Raw genomic sequence first — 15,087 nt, forward strand, 5'->3', positions numbered from 1 at the left:
ATATTGTTGTTTTTGGTCGACTAAAAATTGCTGCTTTTGGAGGATCGCGCCCAACACGAGCAATGCGTGAGATCAGAACCTCACTCCTCAGTCACTAGCGCGACCTTAGAAGTTCAGCCTCGTTGGACTCGTTACTGAACGTGTGGTGAATGGCAACATGTGGTGGTGAATGAACGAATGCACGAGTTACTCACTCACACGTACACGCACGCACGCACACACACAGAGAAACCTCTAGAGGGAGCCGTACTCATCGTTGACAGGTGGAGCAGTCTTAGCCAGAGGTTCTGATGCGTCCATTGTGGGGGTGAGGTCTGCTCCGTCTCCATTGGGCAGAGAAGGGGCAGTGGGCGGGCTCTCTAAGCTAATCAGATCGTCGGGGATGGCCCAGGGTCGCTCCGTGCCGTTAGTCAGCTCTAAGTCGAACGTGGCGTTATCGAGGCCCATGTCACGGGCCAGTAAGTCGTACATGTGAGGCGGCGATGCGAGGGGCTCGCTAGCGGGAGGGGGAGACACGGGGGTGGGGACGTCTCGGACCAAAGGGGAAGACTCTTCAGCATCCGGCGCTTTGGGAGCGCCATGGATGGCTGAAGATGGAGGTTTAGGGTTAGGGTTAAGAGGGTTAGACGGCTGGGCGGGATTGTCGGAGGCGCAATTTGTATCGGGGTCTTTGGGGTTGAGCGGCGGGCTGGGAGCTACTTTCTTGCTGTCTGGAGTAAGAGGTGGTTCCGTGGCCAAGGGCGAGACAGGCGGGCTCGCTTTAGCCTTTAGGGCGGCAAGTTTCGGAGAGTGCCTCCGTTTGGGCGGGATGGGCGTCCCGGGTTTCTGAGTCCGTTCCAGGGTGGCCGGCGAAGCGTCGCTCTTCTCGGGCTCCTCTTCTTCCGTCACCCGATCGGATCCCCTCCGCTCCACTAACGGCGCCATCTTAGCCTCGACGGCAGCCCTGCACACGGGGGGAGTCGGCGGCGCCGCGCTCGTCTCCGGGCTGGGCGCCGGCGCCGTGATGGGCGAGGGCTCGTTGGCCGGGGTGGACAGGCTACACGTGAGCGTGGTGGTCTCGCTAGAGGGGCTGTCTTGAGCGGGGTCATTGGCGGCCGTGGCCGTGTCAGAGGAGAGCGTGTCCAATGCCAGGGCAGCGGTGAAAGCCGCCAGCCTGAGAGAGCAGGGAGAGAACAGAGACACACAAACTAGACACCGGGGTGACTGTGACACAGGAAGGGTGGCCCCGAGCGGCATGCGAGAAGATTAGTCAGCCTCACAAACAACACAAAGCAAGTGAAATTATAAAAAAAAGACGGGCAACGACGACAATAACAAAACAAAAAAAGCGCAAACTATTAAGGAGAAACAACATGCTGTGAGTGGACATAAAGGGGGGCGGGGGCATTCCAGACACACGCCGACATGGACGAGTACTGACTGGGAAAGGCTGGAAATCCAGCAGAATACTACCAAGCAGAACCACCTGGACGCGACATTGTCACCTAAGCTTTACTGGAGAGGACAACGGCCTTTCTGTCCCGTCCGTTCTCTTCTACTGGTATATGATCGCACAAGTCAACAAGCCACACACTCTCAGTGGACTCCACTCAAGAATGACCAAAAAAAAGAAGTGCATAGAAGCGGGTCAAATTTTGTCCTGGTGAGAGGTGAAAAGTGAATTCTTGGAAGTGGAGTGCAAAGTAGGACAGCTGATAAGAATTTTTAAGAGCAGCGAAAAAAAAAAAAAAAAGAGAGAAAAAAAAAAAAAGAGTCTGTGCCGCTGTCAGTTCTACTCACTCTGGCTCGGTTAGGGGCGTGGTTTCATTGGGTTCTGTTGGGCCTGCCGCATTGTGATTGGCTGTGCACTCATCCTCCGTGCGGACCTCCACGATGGGCTCTTTGGACTCGTCTTTCCTGTGGACATAAAAAAAAAAGACATCATCCTCAAGGACTAAATCATTGTTACAGATCAGCTTTGTGTTCCATTTAAAAGGCCCAAATTTTATATTACGCCACTTTGTGAGTGAATCGAGACTAGATAGGAAAAAAAAACAAAATCAATCTTTCTTTTTTCCTAATATAAAACGTGACTGTCCGAGACTGTGACACCCCTTTTGGCCACTTTGGGGCAGCAAAAGTACACATAAAACATGAACCGAAAAATCCAATACCAGCTTGAGTCAGAAACATAAATAAAACAAGGATGAATGAAATTACAACGTTTGAATGAACCTATTAAGACATACTGCGTTTAAAATGAACCAAATGCACTTTCAAAAATGTCCGCCATGAACTTACATGAATGCCGCCTTTCCCTCCTCCAGATCTTTGCCTTTGGTGCCCGAGGCCGACTTTCCGCACAGGCACATGATGAGGCCGCACTTGTTGACAAAGTAGCACGTGACGTCCACGGCTAAGAGCAGCAGGATGAACGCCACCACCAGGATGCCCGCCCACAACATGATCCCCATAGGGAACACCGCGTCTTCATCCAAATCTGACGCGGACAACACAGCCGGGGGGGGCGAACAACGGGTGAGTGCGTGAATCCATAAACAAATCTGCCAAATGTTTAGAGGAACAAACGATTCACTCACCTGCTCTTGATGATGTTTTATATAAACGCTTGACGCTAAGCAGCCCTCAATCACATATTCAACATATGTATTTATTCGATGTTAGAATTTTTAAAATATTTATCTCATACTGTTTACAGTCAAGTCAATGTAAAACCAATCATTGGTCCCCAAAAATATTTGTTTTTGAATGAACCCACACACACCGTGTAAGCACATTTGTGAGTAAATGAAGCCCAGATCACTCCAGTGTTACACAATATATAGCGTTTGTGTGCTTTATATTTGCTTTTGTGCCATGGCGATTTTTTTAATGTCAAGTATGAATGACACTGTTAAGACAGGCGTGCAACTTTGTGTGGGGAAGAAGGAAAAAAAACAAAAACAAGCACCTTTCAGTTAACATAGTTAGCTATTTCAAAAACACGTCGCTTAAGAAGTGACACACGATAGCACGACTGGTAATACGCCGTGTGTACACAAATTTCCCGTTAGCTGTTTTTTTTTGTTGTTGGCGTAAAGGTTAAGTCGGTTTTTACATCATATGTACACACACGGTTGAGCGATCGCTCGGCATTTACACGAAACACATTCCAGTTTCTTGCTGTCAATTGTCACACGTCTATGTCGTCTGACGCGCGACACGTGCGAGGGATTCCGCTGCCTTTGGTTCGGTTTGTGTTGCGAATACCACACACACGCACGCACGCACACACACACACACACACACACACACACACGCACGCTCGCTCGCTCGGTCTGTCACAGTTTTTCAAAAGTACGGGCCGCCGCCGTCGAAACTACGAGAGCAGCAATGCGGTGATGACGGACAGGATGAGTGAGACGGCACAGCACGTCACGGACGGAGAGCCCTGAGTAGCTGGGATGATGACAACGTCCCGAAGCGGGCCGGAGATCAGGAACGTTGGAGAAAAAAAGGAGGATGAGGGTGGGAAAAAGAGAAGGGTAGGGGGGGGGAGAGGAAGAGAGAAAGTGAAAATATGTCATCTGAAAAAACAAAAAAGGTGAAAACATCAAAGAAAAGAGAAGAGGGAGGAAAAAAAGGCAACGCATTGAAGTGAGAAGCAAGGAAGATGAATGGACAAGATGGCGTCGGAGGGGCGGGGCACAAGCAAGCTTCGGTTCGGGCCGCCTGGTTAGTCAGCTGTTATATAGCGCAAACTGTCCCACCTGGTTCCGCCGTTAGACTGAGGAAAATGAAAATTATTCAAGGAGCCGCCTGGCCCGCTTGCGCAGGAGCAAACTCAAGCTCATTTAGCGACGGCTGTCAAAGCTTCCGTTTGGGAAAATTCGGCCGGAAAAGTATTTTTTCCTCGCCTCCATTTGAGATTTTATTTTAATTTTTTTCCCCCTGGGCTTCTGTAAATCTATTGAGATGTCCTTTTTACCGTTCAGGGTAAAAATAGGTGAGCTTTGAGTGGTGCTCCTTTTGTCTGCTTGTTTTTAGTTGGAATGTTAGAACAGGAGCAAGAACGGCGGGCGGGCGGGATGGATGGTAGGGAAGCCTACCTGGCATGACGGCCGGCTGGACGGACGTCCGCACGGATATGCTGGCACGCTCTGACTTGCCCTTCTGGTTCTCGGCCACCACGGAGATGTCGTACGTCGTGTCCCACTCCAGCCCGCTGAGGATCACGTAGTCGCTGTCGCTGGGCATGCTGATTTCGGGTTTCCATTTGGACGACTCAACCTGAAAGCATATTTTTTAAATCCGGTTGAGCCCAATTTTACGGTGAGCTGATTAGAGGTTCTAGTCAGGGTTTTGATTGTCAGTCTCAAGTTTGATTATGGCCGAGAAAACATTCTCACCGGTTTGAAGTAGACGAGGTAATGGAGGATGGGCAATCCGCCGTCATCCTGCTTGATCCAGCTGACTTTCAGGGAGTTGCCGATGGGCTGAAGCGCACCTTCTAGTTTGGGAGGACTCGGCTTTCCTACAGGCAGGGAGCAACAGCGATCAACATTTCAATGAAGAAAAAAAAAAAAAAAAATCCCAGCGAGTTATTGAGGGAAAGGGAAAGCGTTTCGTCTTTAGAGATAAAGGTAGAAAGTTTTACAAAGCGTGCGCTCCGCTCTTTTTGTTGTGGTGGTCCTTTTCAGGTCAGTGGCCGTTTCCTTTGTGGCTTTGCCTCCAGATGGGGGAGTCACACTCTTGAATGAATCACACACCAGTGCGTGTGCATCCGATTCAGTCCGAGGCGGCACTCAAACAGAATCCAGATGACTGACTGATATAACTGTTTCTGCGACTGGGCCTCGGCATGCGTCAAGACTTCGATATCGAAGGTTAAATGCAGCATTCGTAGCATTAACTGTCATCCCCAAATGTTTATTACCCGTGTTAAGGAAAGACAAACAGAGGAAGGCGCATTGTGGTTAGACTTTATATTCGGACTCGGTCCGAGCTGAGGCAATGACTTTGTTAGTAAGCGCTCTCGGCGTGAATACTAAAAGCCGCCGATTGAGAACCAGAGCAAAGTGTTGTGGAAAGGAAGCTGTGTTTTTTTGGGGAGGTAGACATTTAATTGTAGTGGAATGCCGGAAAAAAGTAGCTCTAACATGTCAAACAAAACAGCTTTTTCTGTCTTTTCTGGGATTTTGTCAAACAAACAGGGGAGTGATGATTTCAATATATATTTGGGGAATATTTGACATCTTGATACTTGGATATGCAAATAATTCATAGATTGTTATACTAATATCAAGTTTTGACTCGGCCATCGTTTGGAACGTATTAATTCACTTTCCATGATTTTCTATTGGAAAATGAGCTTTGAAATGCAAGCAAGTTGGACTTTATCTACCGATGAAATGCATCCCACACAGGTAGCAGCCTCTCCATCACAATTCAGGCGCCGCTGATAAACATCGCCAAGGTAACCGATTCTGGCTCTCGTTAATCCCCGCCAAGACGGACGCCTACCCGATTGATTAATGGCGTTTAGCTCCAACTTTGCTGCGCGTTGGCTTAGAAGCAATTAATGCGGCGTTTAATAGCGGCGTTGGCCGATTAAAGCAATCGCTCTCAACGTCAAGTTTACCTTCTGCACAGTGGAGGGAGGGGCGGTCGTCACGGCGCCATGCAAGCAGAATAACAGTCACATGAGTTGCACATGTAGGAGTGTTTGAAAGGGGGAGTCGAGCATAGCACACGGGACTAGCATGCTAAAACTTCCTAACGGGGCATCGGAGGCTAAGATGGCTCTCGAGTGTGTGTGTGTGTTTGTGTGTGTGTGTGTGTGTGTGTGTGTGTGTGTGTGTGTGTGTGTGTGTGTGTGTGTGTGTGTGTAAAGGGCAGCAGACGTCTCCTACTAGCGCACTTGAGAGCAACTGATGAGTCATGAGCCGAGGGGAGCGATCCAAACGGTCGACAACACAAAGCTGAACCCAGAGGAGCCATGTTTGTCTTTTGCAATGGAACGTTTGCTCTCGACGTTTAGTAATTCACTCACGGCTAATTGGATGGTTATTATTATTCCTATATGGAGAACTTTTGGGATGAGGGAGAAGCGAGTCGACGTAGCCTCCTTTTCCAAAGCCATGCCGCAAAATGGCCGCATCAGAAGATATGGTGGCCTTAATCCACGTTGGCATTTTTTTTTTTTTTTTTTTTACATATTGGGTAATATCAGCTTTGTTTTATCAGCCGCTGCATTTTTTTTTTTTAAACAACAGCGACACAAAGAATATCGTTCTTGCAGCCGTTGTAAAAGGAGGCTTCCAAAGCGTCTCTACCAAAAACTAATACACGGCTAATTGGGACATTTGATTGCAACTAATCGACACAAGCTACTCTAATCATCCTGACTGCGGAAACAAACCTGTGTCTTCTGATAACAAACCAAAAACGTCATCTTAAGACAAAGAAAGACACACAATGGTAATTAATCATCCGCACAAATGCTTTCCCATTTGGCTTAATGAGGCGATCAAGGTCGAAACGAGGTTGAGTCACGCTTATCACGAAAAACACTTGAAAATGTAAACTGGTTTTAATCAAACGCTATTAACTTCAATTGAAAGTGAGGTGAAAAACAATCGGCGATTTTGGCTTGGGAAAGCCTTTAAACTGCTCGAGTGCCGAAAACAAAACGAGCCATAATTCCGTTGATTACATTTCAATGACTGAGTCCGCCGTTTAGTTCAGTATCTTCTCCCGCCACCAGGGGGGGGGCTAATTGCTAAATAATAGCATCAACCCTGACAGTACGTCGCTTGTTGTAATTGATATGGACCGAGTCACATTCATTGTGCGAGCCTAATGAAATGCAAATGTGAATTCAAAACGGAGTGTAGTTGTGTTTACAGAGTAATGATGAAAAAGAGGCCGGTGGGAGCTGAGAGTTTATTAGCGCAACAATAACCGTCATGACCTTTAACTGTGATGTATTGTAAGGAAGGTGTATTTTTTTCAAAGGAGGTCATTATGTTCACAAATGAGAAGGAATGACTGCTTTGGCTTTTGCCAGTTTTGCCTTCGAGCCATTTCCTGATTTCCTCTGCCGCCTTGCCGTTGCTAAATGCTAATTGTTTGACAGTCTCAGCGCGGCTAGTTGGAAGTCTAAAGCGAATTCGCTAAGTTGACGTTTGCCGTGCGAGGAACTTACGAACTGGCTGTGTCTTGAAAACTTCCACTGGGCAGCTTTCGCCTTCCCCTTTGCCGTTGATGGCGGACATCTTGATTTCGTAGCTGGTGTCCGGTCTCAGGTCTGTGACGGTCACCTCGCCCAAGGAGCCTAACGATATCAAAATGAGTTAGTTAGCAAGGTAGAGAGTAACTTTTGTACATAGATGTAAGTGGCTTTTTTGTTGGAATTCATTTGGAACGCCACCAGACCGGGTGCGGACAAAAGGGCGTCGACAGAGTGAGGAGCGAGAACAAACAGCAAAAGGACAAAAGTAGCATCAACACCTGCTATTTTTGTGTATGTGGCCAGATGGAAAGGGGAAGAAAAATACACTCCATCATACCATCTTTGAGCTCAAAGATTCTCTGCGACCAGCTGCCTCTGCCTTGAATCCTCCACGCCGCTTTGTACTTGAGCACGGGCACGCCTCCGCTGGACTCGGGCTCCTCGAACTGAACCAGAGCCGTGGTGGAGAAAGGTGACACCTCGTTGATGAAGGGCGACGATGGCACCTCTGTGGTGAAAGGAAGGACAGGAAGTGGGGAAAAAAGAACACACTAGATTGGATTTTTTTTTTTTCTGAGACTTACCCGCTTGGATGAGGACAAACTCTTTGGCTTCTGTGCCCATCTCGTTTGAAGCGGTGCAGTTGTAACTTCCAAAGTCATTCTCGGATGTCGGCGTCACCTGCGGAGAGACAAATTGCCATCGTCCAGTCCATATTTAGCCCAGATCCAACGCATACGGACATTTCGGGTGGTTCTGTAATGTATTCTCTGTGTTGAACAGGGGCTTCGCTTTATTCTATTTTGTTACTGCGAGTTTCCCGCCGGTGAATTATTCACCATGGAAAGCTGAAAGAAAAGTCATGAAATCTTGATGCCGCAAAGATGCGCCATCGGCAAGCGCGGCCGGACGGCCATCTTACCTGCAGGTAGCTGGCCGAGGGCGATCTGTAGATCTTAACGTTGCTGGTGTTGGCGTTGGGCAGCGTGAATCCGTCCCGGAGCCAAACTATGGTAACCTGGCCGGGGTGAGCTTGCACCTCGCAGCTGATGTTGACGGCGTTGCCCTCCCAGGTGTAAACGGCCACCTCGCCGTGGATCTTAGGGGCGTCTTGAGAAAAATACGTCCGATAGTTACGCAGCTCATCTCTTTGGGTAACGACGCTTGAAATGAAAAATGCATCCGTAAGCTAGCTAAAGAGACGCCGCAGTATTGTCACACTAATATGAGACACTGGAAATGGCGAAATCATAACAAAAAGAGCAGATGGGAATGATTGCGCTTATTGCAAATATTTCCGGTGACTGCGTTTCCAAAGAGCTCGTTTGGATCGAACGGACTAATCACGTTATATTGTCGAAGTGAAGCCGTCTTTGATGCACAATTCATCCGTGCACTGCATTGATGAATAACAAAAAAGGATTTGGAAGCAAATTCACCATTTTCACCATGATTCGCATCGAAAGTCATATTTCACACAGAACCCAGCAAAGGTGCTTTCACACGGCAATCAGACGCCTGTGTAAGGCCAGCTGGCATTTGATGTGGCATCAATTGAAAGTATGGAAAATCGCTTTCGATGCAGCTTGACCCATAAGATGTGTGGCTTTATATTTTCTAGCCAGCATTTTCCACTGCTGCTGATCTGTGTGAAAAAAATCCAAAACCAATTGCAAATTTCGCGTCATCCCAAGCATTAGATGTCGATTAAGCGGGACGGCGGCTCACTTTTTCTTTTCTTTTTTTTTTTTTACTACCTTTTTGTGTAAAAATTACTTTCTTCCGTCATCTTATTATCACGTAGCGGAACTTTCTTGTCGCAAGCGGTAATTATTTTCTTTGATGGGATCCGTGCGAAAGGCACCGGCTGACGCTTTTGCAATCCAGATGCTAGTCACAAGGTGTCAAGTTATCGCTTCGTCTTGTTACAAGGAATAGTAACGAGGAAGAAAGGCAGGAAAATGGCATCTTTTACCGGCGCAAGGTCCTTGTGTTAAAGCACCGGGGTTTACACTTCTGTCGTTAGATGAACACGTCGACATTCTCATCATTTTTCGCCCTCCCTCCCTCCCTTTGCGACATGGTTGAAAAATGTTAGGCGGTAATGGAAACGAGAAGCCGCCACACAGCAAGTTGTCAGATGAGCTGAGGGCGACGGGCCGCATATCTCCAGCCCCGTCCGCTTTCGACATATTTTGCAAATTCGTGTCATGCGCCGACATGAAGCGGGGATTAAGGCTCCTGATGCCGCACCACCCTAAAACCTCCAAGTCGAGTCAAAGCGGCTGACTGAAGAATAGTTTCGTTCCAATATTTGCTAACTGCGGGAGAATTCAAATTGGGGGATGGAAAGCGAATTTTATTGACATACTTACAGCGAACCTCCAGATATGCCACCTGGTCATCTTCCCCGATGGCGCTCCGCGCCGAGCACAGGTACCGCCCGGCGTCCGTGTACTTGACGTACTTTAGCGTGAGGGAAGAAACCCGAGCGTCGCTTCGCACCACCACGTTGCCGTCCTCGCTCTGAACAGAAGTAAACAACAACTCGGTTGAGAAGACGCCACGTCCATGTTATTCATAATGTCGAAGAGCATGAAGGCATTTGATAAAAGAACACACACGCACACAAAAAAAAAAAAGGCAACAGATGTGGAAAGGCAAGAGCACAGTTGACGGGAGCAGGGAGCTGATCAATAATTCATGACAAGAGGAACCACGTGGAGCTTTCTTTCCGCTTAGCAATTTGCCACAGCGTCACCTTAAGCTAGTGTTTACTTCCGTTCGGGGTCATTTGATTTGTTTGTTTTCGGGCTCTAGATTGACAATCAAATTCAGCGAGGTTGTGTTCCAAGCTGACGGCAAACAAGCGGCTAGCGACTTATCTACATGCCCCCCCTACCCGCTTTCCTCGACACCTGACTTCTCCACCGTCGGGGGTCAAAGAGTGCCACTTGAAAACCACAGAGCTCCACCCGCCAATCCCTATTGTTGAATTTCATGAATAGATTTAGGATGCATATTTTGCGTATTTAATTTTGAGTCGGATTTTCTCATTTCAGCAGCAAACGCCTCAAGCAGCTCGTCTTCAATGCATTTTTTTTTTTTTTTTCAAATGGCCGAGGTCCAAGCTGCAGGCAAAGCATTGCCACGGATGCTTTTACTCCTGCTGATTGAGGAGGCAGCCTGGGCGGCCATGTAAAAAGAGAGCCCCTGCTAGTTTGTATTCCCATTGAATAGGCTACGCATGTCTGCGCCATTCATTATGCATGGCGGGTAGAGGCACTGGAGCAACGCTTATATAACACAATGGCCTTTTATCCTGACCCCCGTGCAGAAAACATTCTCTTTCCGAATCTGCAGCTTGGCAACGTGACCTGTGTACGCGTCTAAATTTAGGAAATATTTTCTTCAGCAACTTTTGATTGACAATAAAGCGGACTTTGATTTTCTATAGGACGTGTGCGTTTGAGTTGCAATGAGATAGTGGAAAGGGGGCGGAGCTACTTAACGACAGAGAGGCTTCCGTTTGGGGTGAAGCTTTTTAACCCGGCTGACTTTGGGCAGAGGCAGTGCAAAACCCTGAAGTGGATTCCAGTCTTTATTCATGTGAATTTATTTTCACACACCCAATGAGACTTTTGTCATCAATGTGAAAAATGGAAATATTGCCAAGTATGAATTCTCATAATTGATCCCATGTTGAGCCGCAGCATTATTCTTGATTTATCTCGCAACGTTCTGAGAAAAATCTTTATATTATAGCTCAAAATATTTTTTACACACACACGAAAAAAATCAATGCCACCTAGCAGCATCACCAGGAAGCTTTTTATCTTGGACACGGCTTCAAGTACACTATTCTCATTTAGTGATCAATGCTTGTAGCATCGCTACTAAACAAGCAAATGATACAGCACTTTTATTTTTTATCTTAAGCAGAAAAAAGACCAAGAACGACAAAGCGTGAAATCACTTCGGGAAATGTCACGTGTCACCAAGCTTTAACTGTACGAAGCAAAGGAGGCTAGCTCTCCCTCTGCAGCCTGTCTGCCGCCGAGCCTGACGCATTTGGCGCTAACATGCTCGGCACGCACACGACGCTGCTCACTGCCCATAACTCTTCTCTCCACTGCCTACCTTCTATTATGGGATGTCTACACACACATACACACCCATTCTGTGGCTGATAACTTTCCATTTCCCCACCCCTCCAATGTAAACCAATCACTGTCTCGTCCATGTAACAAGGTTAAATTCCCATTTTTCAAACACTGCCAAGTCGCAAGAAAGCTTCCATACATCCGTGACTTCACTTCCACCAACCTTGTAATTATTGCCGGGCTTGATGACTAAGGTTCCCTGCTCGCCTCTCATCTCAAGCTGATTTTCCAATCAAGTACTCTCTGGGCATCACATGATCATTACAGTCCACAAAAAAAAAATAGGAGTAAGATCAAGCTTTTACAGGGCCCTGAGCATAATTCGATTTGGGTCCCCCTCGCAGCGTGTTTGTTTATTGTGTAAAAAAAAAAAAAGAAAGACAAAGTCAGCCCCCAAGCAGCCACTTACGCCGCATACGCTTCTGCCCGACTCCTAGTCTAAATAACATCAATATTTGATGCTGATGTTAACACAGCAGTGAGTTCATCATCGCTACTTTGGTTGAATATTAAAACGGAATGCCAGAAATTTGTTTTGATATTCCAACTGAATGAGGTTGGATATGAAAGGAGAATTACAGATTTTTAATATTCAATCAAAGTAGTGATGAAATGGATCTTGATCCTTTGGTTGCCACAGAAATATGTTCCATACTTCTATTTATCAACTCATTAAGGCGAAGCGGCTAGCAGTTTTTTTTTGTTTCCCCTTTTGGCATTTATTTATTTTTTTTCCACCTCGCAGTTGCTGGCTGTGATGCATGGAGGCAAACATGACGCGATGGGAAAGATATTGGCGCAGCATTGGAGGAGATAAGACCATGTGCCAAAGTTGGTGCATTTTGCTTGCTAAATTAAACTCATTGCCCATTTCAGGGATGCTGTAAAGAGTGGCGCAACACCACTGATAGAGGAAATGAGATAATGATTTAAAAAAAGGATAATGGAAGCGATAAAATGGGCTGCTTATCGGGGGTAAAAGTGAGAAAAATAGCAAAACAAATTGACTCTTTTTAAAAGGCTCCCTTGTGGACGGGAACTAAAAACTCACTCTTATAGAGCGGTGGAAAAAAAAAGTAAAAATTTGAGTTTGTCATTTTTTAAAATTCCCTGCACGTTTCTTGTTATGTGTTAATATTTTATTTTGTTATTTTTTTTCTGTACAAACAGACGGGAATGTTCATTCCACAATGCAAGCTTTCCGGAACTCAAAACAACAAGATCATTAAAGTCAGACCTTCAAAATAAAAGCGAGTTGTATAGTAACACCATTTAACCACACTCTCGTTGGTGCCAAAGATGGCTCATTTTGCAGTCACGCTCAATTAACATATGCTCAAAATAGTTTCAGCGCGACTACTAAATAAGACCGCCTTGTGTTTAAAAAAGTGCAGTTCATTTTCATACTGATTTTATTTTGAAAGCCTGACAATTGATCGATCGCGTTACACCGTTTTAGCTTGGGTCTTTTCGAGCAGACCGAGAGACTTTTCTAAAAAAAAAAATTGGAACCGATTAACTGGATTGACATTATGAGGGAGAATATAGTTTCGGTTTTATTCAGACGTTCTGGAACGGATTGATCATGAAAACAGGTTCCACTACAAACTGAAATGACTTCATCCCCCCCCCCCCCCCCCCAAAAAAAAGTTACATGGATCCCATTGTGCTCCTCCTACTCTTCTTCCCGACTTTTATTTGAAGCATTTTTCTGCATCCATCCATAATCGCATTCGACTCCCCTGACATGGGAGATGGATGAGTGTAAGAAAAAAAAAAAAAAAAGTCATGCATTTAGAATACCTTGTGCTGCTCGGGACGAGTCCATGATGCCTGTAGAGGACAGAGAGAACAACAAACAACAACAAAAAAAAGAAGCAGAGTAATTCTTAGAAGGCAAACCTCATGCGGGGTAAAAAAAAAAAAAAAAAATCTGTAGTGCTACAAACAGCATATAAGCTTTAAGTGCTGTGTGGGTTCTTTTTTTTTTTTTTTCGTTTCTTCTTTAGTATCTGAGGGTGAAAGTTGGATTGTGTTCAAAACACTCGATGTCGACTACTGTGTGACAGCAAAAGCTCGGTTTTGAAATATTTTTCAGTAATCCCCAGCCTGTCCTCGCTCTGGAACACTTTGTCTAAGCTCTATTAAGAATCATGTCTACCGGTGTCATGATAGCCCAGAATGCTTTAAAAAAAAAAAAAAAAAAAAAAAAAAAAGGTCTTCAGTTTATCAAGAGGCAGCAGCTAAAGAAAAAAAAAAAAGGCTTTGAGATGATCGATTGCCGTTAACGTCATCAGAGCAATCTACTTTAGCTTTTTAAACTCTCCACAGCTAAATATTTTTTATTTGAAGGGCAACTTGATAGCTGAATAGATCATTTCCACCTCTTAAACTTTCTGTTTAGGGACCAATTTGTGGTTTTTTTTTTTTTTTTTTTCTATAACCGGCCAAATGTTGGCCGTTACTTTTGTTAATCCTGGCAGTGCCGATTGTATTCACCATGGAAATACATCAGTGAATTGGAACAATGTTTACAGCACACATTAACTCTCCTTATTTTGTCCACAGGGGAGTATTATATTGGTGTTTATTAGCCTACCATGTTTTCATGTATTCTGTCAATATTTCATCACAAGAACATGTCGACTAATTTAGCTGCATTATACTGTAAACGAAGCCATTTGCATTAGAATTTTCAATTGTTAATTATTTGTATTTCCGCAAATAGTACCAAAAGGCACTTTCCTTTGTTTTTAGTTTTTTTATGTAATATTTATTTATTTATTTATTTATTTATTTGATCTTTTTAAGGAAGGTGGTTATTTGTGAAAAAGGGGCGCAATTGGGGCACAACAATATTTGCAAGAATAGCTTACATACATTGTGACTATAGCCTTATATATATCCATATTTTGCAACCCACTCAGAAGAAAGACTTTAGCGCTACCCAGGACAACGTGCGATGTCCATTTTTGAAATGACGGCGACACAAGACAAAAAAAGATTTACAAAAAGGCATGCTCTGAATCGGCCGTGTTAGAGCATGAAGATGAGGCGTAACAAATAGAATCAGGTGAAACAGCCAGGAAACTCAAGTAAACGCAATCTGCTGGAATAATTGTGAGAAGGAAGAGAAAAAAAAAAAAAAAACAGCCAATGAAAGCATCAATGAACTCACCGGCCGAGTCCATCTTTCATTAGCCGCGCATTATAAATGCAGTTCGGCGAAATAGAGGACTCTTGAACTGAGTCTTTTTAACCCGAAACGAATATATTTGGGCTGCCGCGTAAATATATCTGCGGGTCTGATTAAGTGTTTAACGTGGCGGGTAGGTGGGACGATACTTGACACTGTGCAAAAGTATTGGACCGCCGCTGGCTTTCTTACGCTGACTATTTTTTTCAGAACCATCGTTCTGCTAGTTCTCGAGTAAAAGTAAAAAAATACCTGCCATGCTTGTTACGATATATATCACGGAATATAATTCAACAAAAAAAAATGATACATCTCTAAATTATCCGATTTTTTGCCGATTGTCGTGATGGTGCGGTTTTAACCAGAATCAAATTTCTACCAGCCATCAAACATTTATGATGTGGTGTTTTTTCAAAAACATGTTTAAATTGATTTTGTTGCATCAATCGCCTCAAGCTCAAACGCTGCAGGTTGGTAGTCTGATGATGAGCGATGGGAATGTTGTGGGCAGTCTG

The 15,087-nt window shown here is 45.2% G+C and overlaps 2 protein-coding genes across 5 annotated transcripts in view; one reads left to right on the forward strand and one right to left on the reverse strand.

Moving 5' to 3' along the window:
• cadm1b (cell adhesion molecule 1b) overlaps positions 1-15,087 on the forward strand; it is a 173,001-nt gene that overhangs the window by 31,920 nt on the left and 125,994 nt on the right. For all 4 annotated transcript variants that reach the window (XM_085915589.1, XM_085915592.1, XM_085915591.1 and 1 more), the window contains exon 5: positions 2,307-2,517. The gene's annotated coding sequence lies outside the window, so the exon portion shown is untranslated. The remainder of the gene's footprint in view (positions 1-2,306; positions 2,518-15,087) is intronic.
• ncam1b (neural cell adhesion molecule 1b) overlaps positions 1-15,087 on the reverse strand; it is a 35,504-nt gene that overhangs the window by 2,677 nt on the left and 17,740 nt on the right. The window contains exons 10-22 of the mRNA XM_085915572.1: positions 13,180-13,209; positions 9,589-9,739; positions 8,136-8,323; positions 7,798-7,894; positions 7,551-7,721; positions 7,187-7,315; positions 6,401-6,433; positions 5,621-5,623; positions 4,389-4,513; positions 4,089-4,269; positions 2,281-2,479; positions 1,780-1,896; positions 251-1,153 (exon numbers count right to left, since the gene is read on the reverse strand). Coding sequence (XP_085771698.1) covers positions 251-1,153; positions 1,780-1,896; positions 2,281-2,479; positions 4,089-4,269; positions 4,389-4,513; positions 5,621-5,623; positions 6,401-6,433; positions 7,187-7,315; positions 7,551-7,721; positions 7,798-7,894; positions 8,136-8,323; positions 9,589-9,739; positions 13,180-13,209 — 2,327 coding nt within the window. The remainder of the gene's footprint in view (positions 1-250; positions 1,154-1,779; positions 1,897-2,280; positions 2,480-4,088; positions 4,270-4,388; positions 4,514-5,620; positions 5,624-6,400; positions 6,434-7,186; positions 7,316-7,550; positions 7,722-7,797; positions 7,895-8,135; positions 8,324-9,588; positions 9,740-13,179; positions 13,210-15,087) is intronic.

This window comes from Syngnathus leptorhynchus, chromosome 7 (assembly GCF_054491065.1).
Source record: "Syngnathus leptorhynchus isolate UIUO chromosome 7, UIUO_Slep, whole genome shotgun sequence".
In the NCBI taxonomy this organism is placed as follows: domain Eukaryota; kingdom Metazoa; phylum Chordata; class Actinopteri; order Syngnathiformes; family Syngnathidae; genus Syngnathus; species Syngnathus leptorhynchus.